Source organism: Osmerus mordax, chromosome 14, assembly GCF_038355195.1.
Source record: "Osmerus mordax isolate fOsmMor3 chromosome 14, fOsmMor3.pri, whole genome shotgun sequence".
Lineage (NCBI taxonomy): Eukaryota > Metazoa > Chordata > Actinopteri > Osmeriformes > Osmeridae > Osmerus > Osmerus mordax.
In genome coordinates, this window is record NC_090063.1 from 6,254,486 (window position 1) to 6,275,485 (window position 21,000).

A 21,000-nucleotide genomic window follows, 5' to 3' on the forward strand; every position below is an offset into this window, starting at 1 on the left:
CTTTTTTTGGTACATTTTGGAAGCAACAGTCCCCCTTCCAAGTGCCTGAGTTAGTCATTATCTCTGCTTTGTCTGTGGCATGACCCTCCAGACTGATAAAGCCCATTTACACTGTAATTCTATTGAGTGATTACACCAAGTGATTGTAATGATGGATTCTACTGTGTCTACAGTTTTTTCTCTGCTCTCTCCGGTTGCTGGTATTCTTCAGGGGGGTCTGGCTGGGCTTGGGGCTGAGGGATTCTGGACCTGGTCTTTTTGGTTCTGGACCTTCATGTTCCTCGGTTAATCTTTCAAATGTTTTCTAGATGTCACTGAGTGGTTTGGGGTCATTCTTGGTAGGTCTAGGTAAGTCTGTGTGTTTGTGAGGTGGTTCTGCATGTTTCGATGTGGATATATGTAGTTCTTAATGGTTCTGGGTTGTTCCGTTTGTCTGTGCATGATTTGGGGTGGTCCCTTGTGTTTTCTGTGTGGTTCAGAGTGTTCTTAAGGTGGTTCTGGATGATTCAGAGTTGGTTTGGATGGTTCTGGATGGTTCTGGGTTAGGGCATGGATGGAAGCAGCCATAGTAGTAGAGGCAGGAGTACTGAAAGAAACAAGTTGGACTAATGAGGACGTGTGTATTAGTCTATGTGAGTGAGTGTGGGAATGTGCATGTATGAAGGATGCATGCATGTGTGTGTGTGAGTGTGTGTGTGTGTGTGGTTAGTGCCAGTGCAGGAATGCAGTGTGCCCAGGCAGAGGAGAGTGCGTTAGAGAGAAAGAACTGAAGCAGAGACACAGGAGGGTCAGCACAGTGAGACTGTCCTTTATTGACCAGGAGGAGCGTACAGAAGGCCTGGCACTGGTGACCGGAGAAAGAGGGGGAGGAGTGAGGGCGTGAGGGAGAAGTACAGCGAGGGGATGAATCATATAAAAGGAAAAAAAGAGGATGGCAACAATAAAAAAAGTACACCTCAAGTTACAAAAAATGACAGCAGATCAGAGCGGGCGAGGAGGACAGCTGTCACATGACCCCTGCGGTGTCATCCGGGGGGGGGGCTGAGATCCCACACAGCTGGTCTCTACTGGTGTCTACTGTAGGTATGGCAGTGTGTCAGTCTGTCGCTAGCTAGTCCTTCTGGAGGTCCTACAGCAGCGGGCCAGCTCAGAGACAGAGTGAGAGGACAGAGACATCTCCAGGAGACCTATACAGAGTCCATGTCTGCCATGCAGTGAGTTCTTCATCATCATCGTCATCATCATCATTGACTCTTTCTGAGTTACTGATGTTACAGTTAAGAGTGCACTTTGTAGATGATGTGTATATTCATATGTGTGTGTGTGTGTGTGTATTGCAGAGTGTTGTGTACATTCTGGAGTGACCGCTGTGGTACCTATAGTGCCTGGTGCTATGCTAGACCACTGATGCATTGTGCTACTGCGTATGGCCTTCTCTAAATGCCTTACGGGGTCAAACATACTAAGGATGAGATGGCTACCGCAGTAGCTATGGAAACTTGATGGCTTGATGTCTGGAGGATGTCCTCTCTGAGCTGCAGAGACGGGGGTGGGGGAGACGGGGGAGACGGGGGTGGGGGGGAGGAGGTGAGGGGAGAGGAGGATTGGATAGGAGGAGAGGGGATGGGAGGAGAGGAAAGGCGAGGATAAAGGGAGAGGGGAAGGAGGATGGTGGGAGGAAAGGAGAGGAGATGAGAGGAGAGGAGGAGGGGGAGAGAGAGGGGTTAGTAGGGAGGCTGACCACACAGCAAAGCAGTGGATGTTAGTGAATGGAAAGGTAACAGCGGTTGTGGGCCAATACTACATGAACTGATACATAGTCTATATATTATTGATCTAATAAATACTTACTGTCTTAATACACGTGCTTAGCACTCTTATATAGCATACTACTATACATCCTGGTTCCACACAGGGCCTCTGACCAATTGGAGCTGCCAGAGGACCTCATCTGACTAATCAAAAAGCCAGCTGAATTGACTGTCCCCACAGTTGGCCAATCACAAAGTCAGCAGGGCTGATTGACGAGTTAAGAATGTGTGTTCTGTAGAAACTCTACATTGTAATAATGGGAGATTGTCCAGGCTAGCAGCAGACTGTCTCCTGTCTCCAACACAATTAATGTGCCTAAAACATATAATAACCAGGCCCATGACTCCTAGCACCATGGTAACCTCCATGTAAACTAGAGCCTAGTTAAATTGAGACCTTCACCACTCAGCAGCAATTTGTTTGTGTGTGTGCATGTGTGTGTTGAGCTGGTCAAGTGGAGATTCCATTGGCAGTTGTGTTTCTCATCAACCCAGCACAGGAAGTTCTAATATAATGGCAGGAAATGGATCTCCTGGATAACCCTCGTCTTTATACTGGCCTAGACACAGCCCACACACCTCTAAGAGTGAGAGAGAGGGAGAACGAGAGAGAACTAGATTGAGAGAGAGGAGAAGAGAAGAACGAGAGAAAGGTAGAGAGATAAAGCAAAGGATTTCAGGGTCTCTGTGTTTTACAGACGTTAATTCAAAGCAAAATAAAACGACAACAACAACACAAATCCAGTTAGGATACACCAGTTTGGTTGAAATAAATCTCTAATGCTATAGGAAGATCAACGAAGCACAAAACCAAGACAAGGGCTCCATGGCAACACCCCTGAGGTGGGAGGAGTCACCGAGAACATGGGAGGGGTTTAGATACAGAGCTGGTCAGTGGTTAACTGGTCTGGGTGGATTTTGGGGTCAGAGCAGAGGTCAGAACTGCCTTTCTGTTTGTCTGTCTGTCTATCTGTCTGAATGGACAAGGGGTTCAGTAAGGCCACTATCCTGTAAGAAGCACTTTGAATCAATTACAACCTGAACCTGACTACTGTCTGCTGTCTCTGGGTGAATCTTCAACAATTAATCCCAAGTAACTAGTTAGTGACCAGCTGGTGCTGTTCTGACCCCTCTTTGTCTGGCTAATCTGACCAGTAACTAGGTAACCAGGGGTCCTCTGAAAGGACTGGATCTGAGAGGAGAAAGAGGGGTGATGTCATGGGGTCAAAGGTGAGCCAAAGAGGTTACATCATCGGTTCAAAGGTCAGGAGAGAGAGAGTGTGTGTAGCCAAGGTCCAGAGGCGGGTATTCTGTTAGTAACCAGGGAGGGAGGGGCTTAGTGAGCGCGCTCCAGAAACAGAAAGAGTTGTGGGTAGGAGAGAGAAGGTCAGCTGACCAGGTCACATGACCGTGCAGCACTGGCAGCGTTTTTTCTTGTCTATACCTGGAGGGGGCGGGGCATCCAGGGGCGAGGAGGGGTCGCAACCCTCAGAAGACAGTTCCGTGGTGGTGTCGGAGAGCGGCCGGCCGGACACCAGGTCGGCGGCGTTGCCGTCGACGGCGGAGACGTCCGTCACGGTCTTCTCCCTCAGCGACTTCTCGTCGTCCTCGTCGATCAGGACGATCTCCGCCTTGATGGTGCCGTCGAAGCCCAGCAGACGCCTCCCCTCGTCCTCCTGCACGCTCTGGTAGCCCAGGAACACCATGGTAACAGGCTGCTCCACACTGGCAGTCGGAACACCCAGCACCTCCCCCTCCAGAGGCTCGCTCTTGATTGGCTGGGACACCACCGCAGGGGGCGGGGCTCCCAGCCTCGCCTCCCGTTGGACAGTCTGTTCCCTGGCGGCGTGGTCAGTGGGGATGGGGGGCGGGGCGATGGAGGGGGCGGTGGTTTCGGGGTTGGCTGGGGTGACGGTGACCTGGCCCTCTCCCCGAGCAGTGGGCTGGCCCACGCGCTGCATCAGCTGGTCCACCTGGGCGGAGCTCCAGGCCTGCACGCCGTTCTCCAGTGTGGTTCCTCCCCCGGAGCGTACCTCGTAGACCACCTTACGGCCGTCGTCGAACACCTTGACGCCGCGGGACGGCACCTGGTCTGGGCTCACGGCCTCCGCAGAGAGGATCCGTGTGTCGCCCGTCCGACGGTCCTTCTCCACGTTGATCTCCATGGCGAACATCGCTACTCACACACACACACACACACACAGACATAAACACACGTCAATGCACACAGGGAAACAGCAATGAGTCAAGGGTGTACAACAGTCAACAGAGTAAAACTCAAACACTTCAACAGCTGGAATCAACAGATTCACACATTGCACAGAACACGGTTCCAGTTTTACAGAACACACTCTGTAGATCCTCTAACACACAGAACAGCTAAACTATCATTCTGAGAAGGTGATACGTATGCGTGTGTATGATATACATGCTTGTGTGTATTGGTAATGTGTGTGAAGTGCGTACGCGCGTATGTGTGTAGTTGTTTGGCTACTGTGTACGACATCACCATGCGGCCCCTTAGTCTAGGTAATCTCATTAGCTATACTGGCTTTGGTCCAAAACTAGCAAACCCCCGCCCCTCCCTCACCTCCTCCCCTCACCACCCAGGACCTACCAGGCTTCTTTGGAGGCTGGCTGTCCCCAGCGGAGTGTGTGTCTGGCAGGCTGGGGCTGAAAGAAGTCCTGGGGCTCTGCTTCTCAGCGCGTACCGCATCTGACAGGAACCAGGGATAGAGGGGACGTCTCACACCAGTCCAACACACAGCAGGCCCCTCCCTCCCTCGCTCCCTCGCTGCAGCCACACACGCCACACACGTCGACACACACACACACATACACCCCTCCTTCTGGAGCATTGCTTATGCAGCAGAAGCGGTGTGTGCGCATGTGTGTGTGTTAGCGTGTGTGTGTGTGTATGAGAGAGTGTGTGTGTGAAAGTGTGTGCGTATGAGCATGTGTGTGTGTTAGCGTGTGTGTGTGAAAGTGTGTGCGTATGAGCATGTGTGTGTGTTAGCGTGTGTGTGTGGTTGTGTGTGAAAGTGTGTGCGTATGAGCATGTGTGTGTGTTAGCGTGTGTTAGAGTGTGTGTGAGAGAGAGCGTGTGTGTGAAAGTGTGTGCGTATGAGCATGTGTGTGAGTGCATTAGTGTCAAACAAAGCATGCCGGGGGCCAGGGCTTCCTGGTGAATAGGTGGATCAGGGCATGCTGCAGAGTCATGGCCTTGTGTGTGAGGCTCAATAGTCTCGCTGAGACAGGGGGGAAAGCAGCCAGCAGCCAGCGGCCCAACACACACACACACACACACACACACACAGGGGGACCCCTCTGGTCCACAATAATTGGTGGCAGTGTTTGGTGTGTTTGAGGGTTGCAGGGGGGGTAGGGGTAAACACACGCAGACTGGACATGGAGGCCTGTGGAGTTCTGTGACCATGAAGAGCCTCTACATGTTAGATAACAGGTGGATAGAGATAGGTGGTGTTACCTCCATCCTGGTACTGTAGACTCTGGAAAGAGGATGAAGGGAGAGGGACCGGGGGAGGGGAGAGAAAGAGTGAGGCAGAGAAACCGAGAGAGAAAAGTGAATTTTTATTGATTTACCACAATTTCCCCTTCCCCTGTGAAGCTGCTTTCTCTCTCTAAATCTCAATGACAGAATATTCAAACATCGAAGGTTCTAGTACCTTCTGCAGGTCTTCAATGGACCGCTCAGTCTCTCTCAGACGCTCTCGGAGAACCTGTTCCTTAGCAGAGATCTGGGACTCCTCGTTCTCCAGCAGCTCGATCTCCGATTCCAGTCTGGAACGGCAGAACATGAAGGTCAGGTTCCGTTGGTCAACATCATCATGTCCCCAGGAGCATCACCGTGACTCCAGGAACATCACTACGACCCAGAGTACATCACTCTGACTCCAGGAACATCACTACGACCTAGAGTACATCACTCTGACTCCAGGAACATCACTATGACCCAGAGTACATCACTCTGACTCCAGGAACATCACTATGACCCAGAGTACATCACTCTGACTCCAGGAACATCACTACGACCTAGAGTACATCACTCTGACTCCAGGAACATCACTACGACCTAGAGTACATCACTCTGACTCCAGAAACATCACTACGACCTAGAGTACATCACTCTTACTCCAGGAACATCACTACGACCTAGAGTACATCACTCTGACTCCAGGAACATCACTACGACCTAGAGTACATCACTCTGACTCCAGGAACATCACTACGACCTAGAGTACATCACTCTGACTCCAGGAACATCACTACGACCTAGAGTACTTCACTCTGACTCCAGGAACATCACTACGACCCAGAGTACATCACTCTGACTCCAGGAACATCACTATGACCCAGAGTACATCACTCTGACTCCAGGAACATCACTATGACCCAGAGTACATCACTCTGACTCCAGGAACATCACTACAACCTAGAGTACATCACTCTGACTCCAGGAACATCACTACGACCTAGAGTACATCACTCTGACTCCAGGAACATCACTACGACCTAGAGTACTTCACTCTGACTCCAGGAACATCACTATGACCTAGAGTACTTCACTCTGACTCCAGGAACATCACTACGACCCAGAGTACATCACTCTGACTCCAGGAACATCACTATGACCCAGAGTACATCACTCTGACTCCAGGAACATCACTACGACCTAGAGTACATCACTCTGACTCCAGGAACATCACTATGAGCCAGAGTACATCACTCTGACTCCAGGAACATCACTACGACCTAGAATACATCACTCTGACTCCAGGAACATCACTACGACCTAGAGTACATCACTCTTACTCCAGGAACATCACTACGACCTAGAGTACATCACTCTGACTCCAGGAACATCACTACGACCCAGAGTACATCACTCTGACTCCAGGAACATCACTACGACCTAGAGTACATCACTCTTACTCCAGGAACATCACTACGACCTAGAGTACATCACTCTGACTCCAGGAACATCACTACGACCCAGAGTACATCACTCTTACTCCAGGAACATCACTACGACCTAGAGTACATCACTCTGACTCCAGGAACATCACTACGACCCAGAGTACATCACTCTGACTCCAGGAACATCACTATGACCCAGAGTACATCACTCTGACTCCAGGAACATCACTATGACCCAGAGTACATCACTCTGACTCCAGGAACATCACTATGACCCAGAGTACATCACTCTGACTCCAGGAACATCACTATGACCCAGAGTACATCACTCTGACTCCAGGAAATCACTATGACCCAGAATACATCACTCTGACCGCAGAAACATCACTGTGACCCTGGGAACACACCCATGACCCCAGGAACAGGTTTGGAGTAAGAGTTTTTATTAAAACAGACAAATGTTACACACAAACACACACACACATGCACGCTCGCACGCATGCATTCCATCTGTCCCTGACGACCGGGGTTTGGGTTATTTTGAATGCTGGCAGCCAATCAGGAAGCAGCATTGTGCCTCCTCCCTGGTCTATTTCCTGTCATTGTTATGAGTATAGAGGTTTCATGATCAGCAGGATCCTTCCCACCACACGCACACACACACACGCACACACACACACACACACACACACACACACACACAGCTGTATAGTCGGAGGTGGTCTAAGTTGTTATCTGACTCGGTTGTGGAGCCTGGAGGCCTGCGGCTGGCGGTGTAGCTGAGGCTGCTGGGTGTCGTGACCCCTGACCTCTCTGGTGTGAAGGGGGCAGGGTGGGGCTGTACTGTATTATCATAATCATTATTTTGATCAAATTCATCAATTCCATCCTTATCTCCTCTCCTCTCCAATGCACAATTCCTTTTTTTAAATTATATTTCCTAAAGGAAACACATCACACACCTCTGTTCCGCAACTCTGTCATCCTGATCCTCTTCCATGAGTCTCTCCTTTCTCCTCCTCTCTAAACTCTACCTTCTTACTCTCTCTCTCCTCCCAGATGGCAATCTGTGCTGACTTCCTGTTTCTGATGCCCTCTGCTGGTTAAACTGCAGCTCTACAGCAAGTCTCTAAGTGCTTGGCGGAGTAGGGTGACATACAATTTGACTCACTGGTAGAATGTGGGTACTTCAATCACAACTTCCTTTTTCCATAACGGTCTGTGTGTGTGTTTATGTGTCAAAGTTGTGTGGCGATGACATCACGCTGGCCCCTGCCCACTTCCCAATTTCCATTCTAACTTTCCTACTTCCTGTCTGGCAATGTCATTATCTCCGTGGCAACCTGTTGGCAGTTGCCATCTTGTCCTACAGGGAACCAGCACATTGACTAATCACAACCAATGTACGATTGGTGTGTGTGTGTGTTTGTCCTCAAGAGAAGTTTGGCTCAGTGGAACATCCTGGCCTAAAAGACTTTACAGATGTCCTAACATGACACGGGATTAGGCAAACACACACACTCACTCACTTGAATATTGTTTGACTGCTTATATAAACACCAAAGTAAGCGTCCATCATAAACCCCAGACTCTCCTGCCTGTCTGTTTGGTGGTGACCCTATACTAAGTTCAGCAGAGCTGTCCATATATGGCTCTGTATTCTGGACCATTCTGAAGGAGATACCAGACACACGGTAAGAATCCAGAGCAGAAGTGGGTGTGTGTCTCTGGTCCATGACAGTCACTATCAGCAGTGGAAAGTTGTGTCCTGTTTTTTAAGTGTCTCTGTTAGTCAGGGTGCAAATATAGACAGACACACCCACATTCTCACTCCAACACACACACACACGCATACATACATGCATGCTTACACCCTAACCCATCAGCAGAATGACCTGCTTCAGTCAAAGCTCACTTTTCAATGGGGGCTGTGTTTCCATAGAAACAGACTGAAGCCTTTAGAGCTGTCTAAATGTTATTGCTGACGAGTGATACGGTTGGAGTGGAACAGAGTTTCTTTCATAGTGACGTGTGCGTGTGTATGTATGTGTCTTACTATGTGAGCTTGACGTGTGGCGTTGGTGAAGAGACTCAAGTGTTGTTGGGAGAAACGGATGTCAAGACTTCAAATTTCATTCAACCCAGTGTACAAAAACCATAGCCCCTCCTCTCCTCTCATCTTCCCTCCTCTCCTCTCCTCTCCTCTCCTCTCCTCTCCTCTCCTCTCCTCTCCTCTCCTCTCCTCTCCTCTCCTCTCCTCTCCTCTGCCCTCCTCTCCTCTCCTCTCCTCTCATCTCCTCTCCCCTCCTCTCCTCTCCTCTCCTCTCCTTTCCCCCCCTCTCCGCTCTTCCAGTGACCTCATGTTCCTGTCACAGCAGATGGAGCCTCCATCTGAGCAACAACAATGCATCATGGGAATCAGGAAGCTCCTCCCGAGAATAAAAACAGATTAATCCTCCTCCCTCCCTCTTTCCCTCCTTCCCTCCTTCACTCCCTCCCTCCCTCCCTCTCCTGTGTGTGTACCTGTGAATGGTGTCCTCCAGGGTCTTCCCCTTGTCTTCATCCTGCTGCAGCTGTCTCCTCCGGCCTTCCTCCTCATCCTTGGACCCAGAGGGCGTTCCCTGGAGCAGCCAGCGCTCCCGCATGGCCTTCGACTGGAGCAGAGGACAGAGTCACACACATGTATACACACACTCACACACACACACATATAGACCTGTTCTGGCCTTGGACTGGAGTGTAGGACAAAGTCACACACAAACCTCACATACACACACCTCTCTCACACGCATTTGTCACAAATAACTACCGATTTAACAGTGCTTCATTAAAGTAAATATGTGATACTGGAATTGGGATTCTGAGATTGTTCTGTCAGCAATAAAATGAAGACACACACCACAAATAGCTATGGCTGCTTTTAGAAGTGTGTGTCTTGCGAAGGGGCTAGTAAAGAAGCAGGAATGTGATGAAGTATTTAACAAGATGGTGTTAGAATGTGGATGGGGAGCAAGTGTGTTTGTCTGTGTGTGTTTTCTTATATGTGGGCGTGTGTGTGTGCGCATGTGTGTGCGTGTGTGTGTGTGTGTGTGCACGTGTGTACAGTGTACATGCGCTCCAGACACACAGGCCAGGCAGGGTGTGGCCTCACATGATCCTGTTATTAAAACACACTGCACACCATCTAACCACTCATATTTACCATCCCAAGGAAGCTCTATTCTATTCGGTCCTGTTCTACTCGTATATTCTAGGGACTTTTATAGAATAGGTGGTAATGTGGTATCTGTATTTGCGTAAGGAGGTTGTAAAAGTGAAGGTGCCTCTGTTGAGAAGTGTCAGTGATCAGCAGACAGGGAGTGTGTGACCATGTGAGCCATCCAGCTGTCGACCTGGTCTCTCCTCTGAGAACAGCCTCTGTCGACCTGGTCTCTCCTCTGAGAACAGCCTCTGTAGACCTGGTCTCTCCTCTGAGAACAGTCTCTGTGACTCTCTGTACTCCATCCACTCACGGTAAAGAAACTCAAACGATACTCTTAAATAAACATCCCATTTCCTGCTGGAATCTCTCACACCCACTCTCTCTCTCTCTCTCTCTCTCTCTCTCTCTCTCTCTCTCTCTCTCTCTCTCTCTCTCTCTCTCTCTATCCCTCCTCCTCCCTCTCCACCTCTCTATTTAGCATGCTACACTTTGTGTTCAAATCTTTCTCCCTCTGTTGCTTCTGTACATTCTGTCAGCCTCCAAGTACTTATCTTACGTGTGTGTGTTTGCATGTGTGTGCGTGTGTGTGCAAGGCTGTGGAGAGATGTGCAGACTCACCTGGCTGCTGTCAGAACACACAGCACACAACTATATGAATATATATATTTATGCCTATGTGACCCTTAACGCTACACATGACCTCTTGTCATCCACTCACACACACACACAATCACACACACACACACACACACACACACACACACACACACACACACACACACACACACACACACACACACACACACACACACACACACACACACACACGTGCACACTGTCAGGTGTGTGTGTACCTTGAGGTGTTGCAGCTGAAGCACCAGGTCCTCCAGCTGACCTCTCTTGTCCTCGATCTCTGCTTGGCGCTTCCGCTTCTCCTGAAAAACAAACAAACAAACAAACAAACAAACACCGTTTACTTTCTCAGAGGAAGAGAAGGACAGAGGGAGGGGGGATGAGGGGAGATGGAGAGGGAGAGAAGGGGCGTGGCATTGGGGATGAGGATAGAGGGCGAGGGGGACAGAGGGATGGGGGATGAGGGGAGATGGAAAGGGAGAGAAGGAGCGTGGCATCGGGGATGAGGAGGGAGGGCGAGGGGGACAGAGGGATGGGGATGAGGGGAGATGTAGAGGGAGAGAAGGGGCGTGGCCTCAAGAATGAGGAGGGATGGGGGAGCGGAGAGATTGGAGAGAGAGAGGGGGAGAAGAGCGAGCGAGCACTGATGACGGAGGGAAGGGCCACAGGGCAGGGAGGGTTAGGGTCAGCAGAGAGGACCTTGGGAAAAAGCAGAAAGGAACAGAGGAAGAGATGGAGGAGGGTGGTGTGAGAGAGAGGGGATGCAGGCAGGAGAGGAGAGAGAGCAGAGGGGAGGAGAGAGATAAGGCAAAAGAGGACAGAAACAGATGAGGGGAGGAGAGGAGGAGAGGGTGATGATGTTTAGGCTCCAGAGTTACATGGAGCCTGCTGATGTGAAACAGATGGATCACCATGGGAACACTGAACATGGTTACTTCCTATTCCTATATATAACTGAGGAAAGCCCCTTGAAGTACGTCAGTGTTCTACACACACACACACACACACACACACGCACACACACGCACACACACACACGCACACACACACACACACACACACACACAAACACACACACACACACACAGACATACACATACATACACTGAACTGAACTACAGAGCAAGCCATCTCTCACATGCTTACACACACAAAGACACACACACACACACACCCTTAGCAGTTCCCATGGCCTTGTTGGTCAGAGGGAGTATGGCTTCCAGATGTGTGTGACTGTGGAGAACATGTGGTAACAAAAAAAGTCCATTCACACACACAAACAAACACACATACATACAGATACATACACATGAACACACACATACTTCTTTGAAGATTTTTGACCTTTGTAGATAAATTGCTTTCGTGCCAAGGAAACATGGTTTCCACAAATCATTAGTCAACACTCCTTTCTGTACAATATTCTTCTCCCCTATTCTATCCTCTCCTCTCATCACACATAGACACACTCAAACACACATTCACCCACATGCATCTCCCTTCTGCTCCCCCCCCCCCCCCCCCCACACACGCACATGCTCAGACCCTGACATCACGCCCACAACACCCTGCTCCAATACAGCAGGCGAGCTCAAGCTGTCTCCACACAGAGAGAGGGGGGAATGAGAGCAATAAAGGAGAGGAGGGTGAGCGGAGAGCGGAGAGGGGAGTACATACAGACAGGGCTGCTTCAGGCAGACAACTGTCCACACACAGACACACTCACATAGCTGTACACACAAAGCCGTCACTGCACAGATCCTTGTCCATAGTGATGTCTAGACTGAGATTTGTCCATAGTGATGCCTAGACTGAGACTTGTCCATAGTGATGTCTAGAGGGCCACCAAGGCCCTCTCTCACATGTATGTTACTATGCAGGAATGCGGCTGACAACACGGCTTCTACATGCCAACAGGGGATTAGAACACAAACTGCAAATCTGGCGTGGAGTGAACATGCTGTACCAGCTCCTGTGTTTGACCCAGACCACTAGAACACTTCCCTAGCAGCATCAAGCCTACACCTCTGGCCCCTATGTTAGCTACTATGCAAGCCAGACCAGGGAGAATACTGTAAAGACTGAAACAACGCACTAGGGCTAAACCCTGGCTGGTTCCTCTCTCTCTCTCTCTCTCTCTCTCTCTCTCTCTCTCTCTCTCTCTCTCTCTCTCTCTCTCTCTTGCTCTCTCTCTCTCTTGCTCTCTCTCTCTCTCTTGCTCTCTCTCTCTCTCTCTCTCTCTCTCTCTCTCTCTCTCTCTCTCTCTCTCTCTCCCTCTCTCTCTCTACGAGATCTTAGATCTAATACTGTTCCTGAAGAGCAGGCCAGGAAGTTCCTCTACAGAGTTCACAGTCCCATCCTCAGGAGCAACACCCCCCCCCCCCACCCCCCAGAGACAAATATGCTCACATTCCTGATGACACAACCTCCCCCACTCTCTCTGTCCCTCTCTTTTCTTCTCTCTCAGTCTCTCTCACATGCACAAACATCCTGTACTGGCCATGGCAATACCATGGATTATTTGTGTGCACTTTTGTACCTGTGAGTATGTGTGTGTGTGTTAGTATGTGTGTGTGTGTGTGTGCGTGTGTGTGGCAATGTATGTGTGTGTAATAAGAAAGTCAGGAGACAGAGAAGCTCATTCAGTAGTTTCAGTAGGACTGATTCATGGCAGATACACCTATGTTAGACACATTATTAGACACACACACACATTCTGACACACACATGCTGACGCACACACACTGTTCCCTGGTTCTGATTAGTCTGAGTCAGAGCCAGAGTTGGAAACACACACACACACACACCCCCACACACACCCCCACAGAGGTCCAGAGAAGCCAGTAAAAGCTAGTTTCATTAGCCAGTGTGGAGGTGATTAAGGCGTCCCTGCGACTGCCACAGCAGGTATGGAGATGCTCAGCATGGCTGTGTGGAGATCAGAAGCCCTGGGGAACATCACAAGGGGCTCCATATGGCTCCAGTTAAACTGGGGATGCCGACAGGAGCTTCACGAGCGGGCAGGCTGCATTCCTCTCAGCCTCACAGGCCCCATCTTACTGCTGCTTTGTGTTTACTATCGGTGTTTACCACTGCTGTTTACTTTTATATACACTCCTCATTTGCTCCCAGTGGAGACATGTAAGCAGGTGGACAAACTAACGGATGGACAGGTATGCGCCAGTCATTCACCAAGTCATCATCTGTCATTCACTCAGTTATCCATTCTGTCAGTTGTTGTGTGATTGCTCCAGTCATTTACCCAGGTATTGATGTCAATGCTGACATCAATATCTGGGTAACTCAGCTAACGCTAAACCTTCAGGCAGTTATTTACATTTAGTAATTTAGCAGACGCTTTTATCCAGAGCGACTTACAGTAAGTAAAGGGACATCCCCCCGAGACTAGTAGGGTGAAATGCCTTGCCCAAGGACACAACGTAATTTTGCACAGCCGGGAATTGAACCTGCAACCTTCTGATTACTAGCCCGATTCCCAAACCGCTTAGCCACCACACTCCTCTACCACACAGCTGCCCTCCTGTCTCCTGTCTCCCACACGACTGTTTGTATGGTTCCCAGTTTAGAGTCCACTTGACCAGCATTCCTGCCCCCCTAACCCCCTCACACCCCACCACCCACTTCCACACCCCACCCCGCCCCCTAAACTATGCCAGGCAGCCGAGAGGAGAGGCGGGAGCTAGGACAGCTGCTGCTAAACTTAGACCTAACATAACGCCTAACCCTCACCCTTCCACACCCCCGACCTTCCAACTCAGCCCCAATATCTTGACCTTACAAAACAGCCCATCCCCAGAACCCCAAACTCCAACCTTGATCCAGTCCCAATACCCTGATCTCCTACCCAACCACAGCCCCAAAGCTCATGCCCAACCTTGGTCAACTCAACTCCACCCAACCTACCTGTATGCCTTCCACTACAGGCCCAGCCCTGCAGCTAGTTCATACTGCAGCCAAGACAGGATCAATCTGGCGGCAGCCCGCCTGGTCTTCAATCTACCCAGACGCTCCCATGTTACCCCGCTCCTCATCTCCCTCCACTGGCTTCCCATCACGGCCCGTGTCGGATTCAAGACCCTGGTACTGACCTTACGAGCGGTGAACAGGACTGCACCCGACTACATCAAGTCTATGCTCCAGCCTTACGCCCCCACCTGCCACCTATGGGGCGCCACCGTCTGGTGGTCCCACCGCTCAAGAGCGCCCGGTCCCAACACAAGCTCTTCTCCTGTCTGGCCCCCCAGTGGTGGAATCAACTCCCCACCTCCATCAGAGACACTGACTGTCTCCACACCTTCAAGAAAAGGCTCAAGACGCACTTGTTCCGGGAGTACAACGGCACTTAGGAATGATTGGCTGGACCTGATGTTTCCTCCAGGATCACAATGACTTTTATTGAGAGACTTGTTGCTCTTGTTGCTTAGTTGTAACTGACTTAAAACTTTTGTACTTGCGGTATAATTTTTGTTGCTTGCTTTTTTCCACAGGTACACCCTTGCACTTGTTGAGGTTCATGTTGTTTAATTGTTTAACTGTAACTTGTTCAACTACATGCTCTTATGGTTCTTCCCTTTGAGACTTATTTAGTTTTTCACAATGTATTCTTCATGTTTTGGTACCCGCAATGTTTGGGGCTATCTCGTTGTTATGATCAGTGACCTATGCTCTTTTGTAAAGTTCTCTCTTGGAAGTCGCTTTGGATAAAAGCGTCTGCTAAATGCATAAATGTAAATGTGAATGTGAAGAGAGAGGGTGCGTGGAGGGTGAGGGAGGAGAGAGGGGGATGAGCACTGAGGTCATCTGTGCAAACAAGCCTGTATGTTCTGTTCAAACACACACACACACGCACGTACACACCTATGCACACATACGCATAATCTTTCTCTCCCCTCCTGATACACAGTGGTAGCCCAGTCCAGGCTTGTATCAAACCCTGTTATTCTGCACCAGCTAATCCTGGGTTTGGTCCAGATTCACAAAATCACCAACAGTACTGACCACCGGGCCAACTGCAGAACTGCTGCAGATTCTCCAGATAGCTCCAGTAGTGCATCATGGGAAACCTGGGAACACGCTGCTCTGTGATTATGTGCTAATTATATGGTAATTACATGTCTGGATTTAACAAGATGACATCCAAACCGTTTACTAATCCCACCAATTAGTCTCTCTGTGACTGTGGACTGGTGGGGTTACCAGGTTCCTATGCCTAGGCAGGACAATCACTGGATCTCCATGGAACACCAGCATGCCTGGCAGCCGGAAAGGATCATTCAATTCATGTAAATAACCTGGGTAATCGAGAACATTTAGAGCTGGTCTGGCCGGGAGAAGATGTTTACAAACCTGGCTCAACTCAGAAAACCTATCAGCACAGGGGGAGGGTTCAAACTGACTCAAGACAGAGGATGCTTTCACTCAATAGCAACACAGAATAGAAACTATAACTAACCCAGGACAGAGAGCACAGCCAACACAGGATAGAGAACAAGAATAGTATTATTAAATATTAATAATTCTATCATTTAGCATTCACTGTGATTTGAATCTGCAACCTCTTGATCTGCAACCAAATGCTCTATCATTGAGCTACACGTATATTCAACCAAGATAGGTAATTACAACTAACCCAGGATAGAGAATACAACTACCCCAGGGTAGAGAATACAACTACCCCAGGATAGAGGCTGACATCACCAAGGACTAACTCAGAACAGGATGAGAATCAAGGTCAAAAGGTTATGGGAACACTGATCCAGTAGTTTCCAGTCTGCATGTGAAATCTGTGGAAGAGTCTAAATGACAGTAAAGACATTAATGACATTAACCTCCATCTTCAAACTGTGCTTATTGCTGCTAAGTAATGCTAGTGGCTATCAGCCCTGCTAATTTATGCTAACTCCTGCTGATGCTATTGCTGCTAAGTGATGCTAACTTCTACTAGCAACCCACACAAAAAGCTGCATTATTTATGATGAGGGTGATGAAGATGGAAACCATAACGTTCCATTATTGATGTTGTAATTAGCCTGTTGGAGAGTGGAGGGGAGTGGAGGGCTGCAGTGTGTGTGCGTGTGCAGAGGGGTCCGATGTTGGAGGACCCCTTGCAGGGTGGTGCATCGCTCTCAAACCTAATGACATCATCTCCCGCTTCAGCTGTCCCAGAGGGTCTGACTGCTGTCTGGCTGAGAGCTCAGGCACAATGACTCGATCAATCTGGAATCATCCTCGTACTCATTCATGTTCCATGGGTGTGACTTCCTGGTTCCTGTGTGTGAAATCACTGATAGCCAAGGACACATCAAGGGAAACAAAGTGGTCTGACACACGTGCCTCATGCTGTTGTTCTGGGCTTTGAATGGGAAGTTATAATGTCTCGGGGTGCTTCCTCATTTACTGTTGCTTAATTTTCAGTTTCAGCAGGGGGCGGGGCCTATGAGGGAAGGGAACTAGGAGAGGAGACCGGTGTAATATGGTGCAGAACAATCAAATATCTTACAATGTCCAAGTGTCCAGTGAGTACATTTAGTTTGGCTCATTTGCTACTCTGGCAGCCCAGGCCTCTCTGGAAGGGTGTCCTTGGTTTCCCTAATGTAAATATGGCAGCTATAATTCTGCTGGAATCTGCTGGCTGGGGAACAGAGGCCTGTGTGAGTGTAATACAACTGTGCAGTCCAGCTCAATTCTTTGGGTCTGTGTTTGATGGCTCAACATAACTGGATCTCAGGGTATCACCAGTCACATGCCAGTCTGTGCCAGATACCAGGTGCCCTGCTGCACTTGACCGGTGCTCGAGGCTCCAGAACCTGCTTTCCTTGGGTTCTGACTTCCTTGTTCTAAGTTCTGAAGTCCAAGTTCCATATTCTATGTTCTGTGGCTCAGATGGAACAGGCCATTAGTTAAGTTAATCACTTCCCTGGAATTCCACCATCAGTCTGCTCCAGAACAGCTCACCTCAGCCAGCTATATTTCACAGCAGTAATAAGATCTACATCTTTTATGCATTCAGAGCTGTCTCCTCAAACTTGCCATGTTTCATGTCTCCTGCCTCCTCACCTCCTCCCCTGTCTCCTTTCTTGTCTCCTACTCCCCCCCCCCGTCTCCTCCACTTGACTGTGGATAACTACAGCAGTGTTATCTGAACCTCCCCATCTCCTTCAACAGCCACAGCTGGATCAGCACATGGAGGAATACGGCTGAATGTTCCTGAACACTTAACATCAGTAAACATTCAGAAACATTGGTGTAGACTCATGAACATCATTTAACATTCCATGAGATGGGAAAACCTTTCTAAACTTCAGTGAAGGTTCTGGAACATTAGCGAACACTCACTGTTTCTTAACATTCCATTTGTGAACACTTTGGAACAGTTAAGGTTCTGGAACACAACCTGCCAGCATGGAATGGAATGAACTTTGGCTAACTGGAACTCAAACAGTGTTTACTCTCTGCAGCCTCTTCTCCATAGTCAACAGTGTGCCCACCATGTTGGTATCATACAGTATATATATCCTTGCCAGGCAAGGCTGCCATGTTACAACGTGGCCAAAATAGTTTTCCATCTGTTGCTGCACTCTACTCTACTAGCGTGTGTGTTTGTGTCCCTGTGTGTGTTCATGTTTGTGTTGCTGTGTGTGTGTTTCTCTCCCTGTGTGTGTGTTGTGCGTGTGCATGCTGTGGTTCCTGCTGGCGCCAAATTTAGTCCCCCTCAGTCCGTCACTTGTATAACGGCAGTTCTTCGTGCTTATGTCAGAACCCTGGGACATTCTCGAGGTGTTCAGGGGTTCATCTATGCTGGCTTCCATTCTGACCGACCCACAACCGAACCAGCAGAGACTGAGGAGCTACGAGTCTCCTGGTCCCTTTTAGAAAACCGTTGCGCCTCAATCTCACGGCACATCTGGAAACTTCTCCCCTGTTTTCCACAGTTCCCTGCTAACAGCTCCCCTCTGAGCAGAGGCACACACAGCAACGGCAGCACAGCGAGTGCGGGAAACGAAGGGGAGAGAGACACACCAAAGGAGAGAGAGAAAGAGAGAGGCAGTGACTGAAAGAAATGTAGACATATGAGACAAATAGTATAAGTGTGTATGAGATACAGATCCAAAGAAAGAGTGAGGGAGAGTGATTGAGCGGGTATGAGGGCAGAGAGTCGTCTATGAGACAAGCAAGTGTCTATGAGAGCAAATGTGTGTAGGAGAGAGACAGAACGAGAGAGATACGAAGAGAGACACTGAGAGACCGAGAGAGAGAGAGAGAGAAAAAGAAAGAGAGTCACAGAGCTAGACAGTAAGAACGGGACTTACCGCCAGGGCTTGCAGTCTCTCCTTGTGCAGCTGAGCCTCAGCCATTCTGTGGGGGACAGGGGAGAGAGGTGAGACACGGAGGAGAGACAACTCTGTCCCGTCTGCCTGGGTCTGGGAGGGAGGGAGGGAAAGAAGGAAGGAGGGAGGGAGAAGAGAGACAAGAGAGAGAAGAAAGGGTGCGAGCGAAGGAGAGACCCGGCAATGAGGGTGGTCTGTAGTAATCCAGTCAAAGTGCGGAGCGCGTGCTGAAATCTTTCTCATTCACTGGCCATGTGCCTCAACTAAGCCTGTGTGCCTGTCTGCTCTCTCTCTCTCTCTCTTTCTCTCTCTCTCTCTTCCTACACCCTCTCACCTCCCCCCCTCCCTTTTAGGCACAGCCATGTATGTGCAGAGCAGCTGAGAACAGGGAGGAGGAAGAGAGGAGGAAGAGAGGGGGGGAGCAGCTGAGAGGAGTGGAGGGAAGGGAGCAGGGGGGAAGAAGGAGGAGGGGAGAGAGGGGGGGAGGGGAGAATGGAGGGAACAGGAGGGAGGCATATTTTACTCTGACATGTGAACTGCTCAGGCTGGGAGCTTCTGCAGCTGAACTGGACTATAGTGTGTGTTCTCAGACACAGTAGACCAGAAGGTATGTGTGTGTGTGATTCCCACAGGACGATTGGGGTAGATTAGTGATGCAGAACATCAGCAGTGTGGATTCTAGAGCAGAGCCTGAACCACTGCAGAACACAGCGTCAGCAGAACCCTGCCCTGATTCCACGTTTCACCTTTAAACACGCACGCACACACACATGCACGCACGCATGCACACCAGACACAGAGACCACTCTTCCTCTTCACCTCCTCTCCAGGTTCCCTCTCTTCACCTCCTCTCCCTGTTCCCTCTCTTCACCTCTCCCTGTTCCCTCTCTTCACCTCCTCTCCCTGTTCCCTCTCCTCACCTCCTCTCCCTGTTCCCTCTCCTCACCTCCTCTCCCTGTTCCCTCTCTTCACCTCCTCTCCCTGTTCCCTCGCTTCACCTCCTCTCCCTGTTCCCTCACTTCACCTCTTCTCCCTGTTCCCTCTCTTCACCTCCTCTCCCTGTTCCCTCTCCTCACCTCCTCTCCCTGTTCCCTCTCTTCACCTCTCCCTGTTCCCTCTCCTCACCTCCTCTCCCTGTTCCCTCTCTTCACCTCCTCTCCCTGTTCCCTCTCCTCACCTCCTCTCCCTGTTCCCTCTCCTCACCTCTTCTCCCTGTTCCCTCTCCTCACCTCTTCTCCCTGTTCCCTCTCCTCACCTCTCCCTGTTCCCTCTCTTCACCTCCTCTCCCTGTTCTGCAGAGGTGGCCTAAAAGTCCTTATATGGAGAACAGCGGCAGCAGTCTGCAGGGGGAATCTCAGGGGAATTCAACAGAATGCATTGAAGCTGGCCTTACCATAGCACTGGAGCCTGCTTCAAGACACCATTGCAGCTGGCTTAACCATCAGAATCAGAATCAGAATCAGAATCAGAATGGGTTTTTATTCGCCATGAAAGTTTGCACAGACAAGGAATTTACTTTGGCAGGAGAGCCTACCTAGGCAGCCATTTTCGGCGCCAACTAGAAAGTTACAGCATAACATGAGGAGAGAAGAGTACCATAGTACTGGAGCTGGCTTTACCATATAACTAGATGACAAACAGAACTAGTGTACTGGACAGAACTAGCAAACTGGCCTGACAGGACATCTAGGGTACTTGACAACTGTAACTAACTAGATCACAGATGGGCATATGAAGGAAGTTTGTTGTTCTAGAAGAAACAGAGAAGTGAGATGAGTCACAGCATGAGTCTGTAGCTGATGAAGCCTACAAGCCATGCAGTGTATAAATAACCTACATGTTGTGTTGTATCTCCATATTATGGCACTGACAGAAACTGCAAGGGAAAAAATCGTAACAAGTGTTAAGTAAGGCTAGCATAGTCAGCCTGAGGCAAGGCTGGGTAAGCAAGAAACTCGGCTAGCTTAGTCAGATGCTTGCCCGGCTAGGTTGGTTGAAGGCTAAGTTTGGTTAGCCTGAGGCTAGGCTCATTAGCAGCTGGGCTATAGATGGTTAACTGTCAGCAGTA

At 49.6% G+C, this 21,000-nt stretch overlaps 1 protein-coding gene across 2 annotated transcripts; it reads right to left on the reverse strand.

Annotated features, from left to right (window-relative positions):
- Positions 1–783: 783 nt before the first annotated feature.
- On the reverse strand, positions 784–19,184 carry palm2akap2 (PALM2 and AKAP2 fusion). Of its 2 annotated transcripts, XM_067250240.1 has the most exons (8): positions 18,915–19,184; positions 10,806–10,886; positions 9,273–9,403; positions 5,498–5,612; positions 5,299–5,320; positions 4,429–4,527; positions 3,256–3,987; positions 784–1,535 (listed from the first exon to the last, which is right to left on the reverse strand). In XM_067250240.1, exons 1-8 carry the CDS (start codon positions 19,173–19,175, stop codon positions 1,108–1,110), a joined length of 1,869 nt encoding a protein of 622 aa, XP_067106341.1. In that variant the 5' UTR covers positions 19,176–19,184; the 3' UTR covers positions 784–1,107. The 2 variants fall into 2 exon arrangements, with proteins under 2 accessions (XP_067106341.1, XP_067106342.1); XM_067250241.1 differs by lacking the exon at positions 784–1,535 and having other exon boundaries at positions 1,564–3,987.
- Between the last annotated feature and the right edge of the window lie 1,816 nt (positions 19,185–21,000).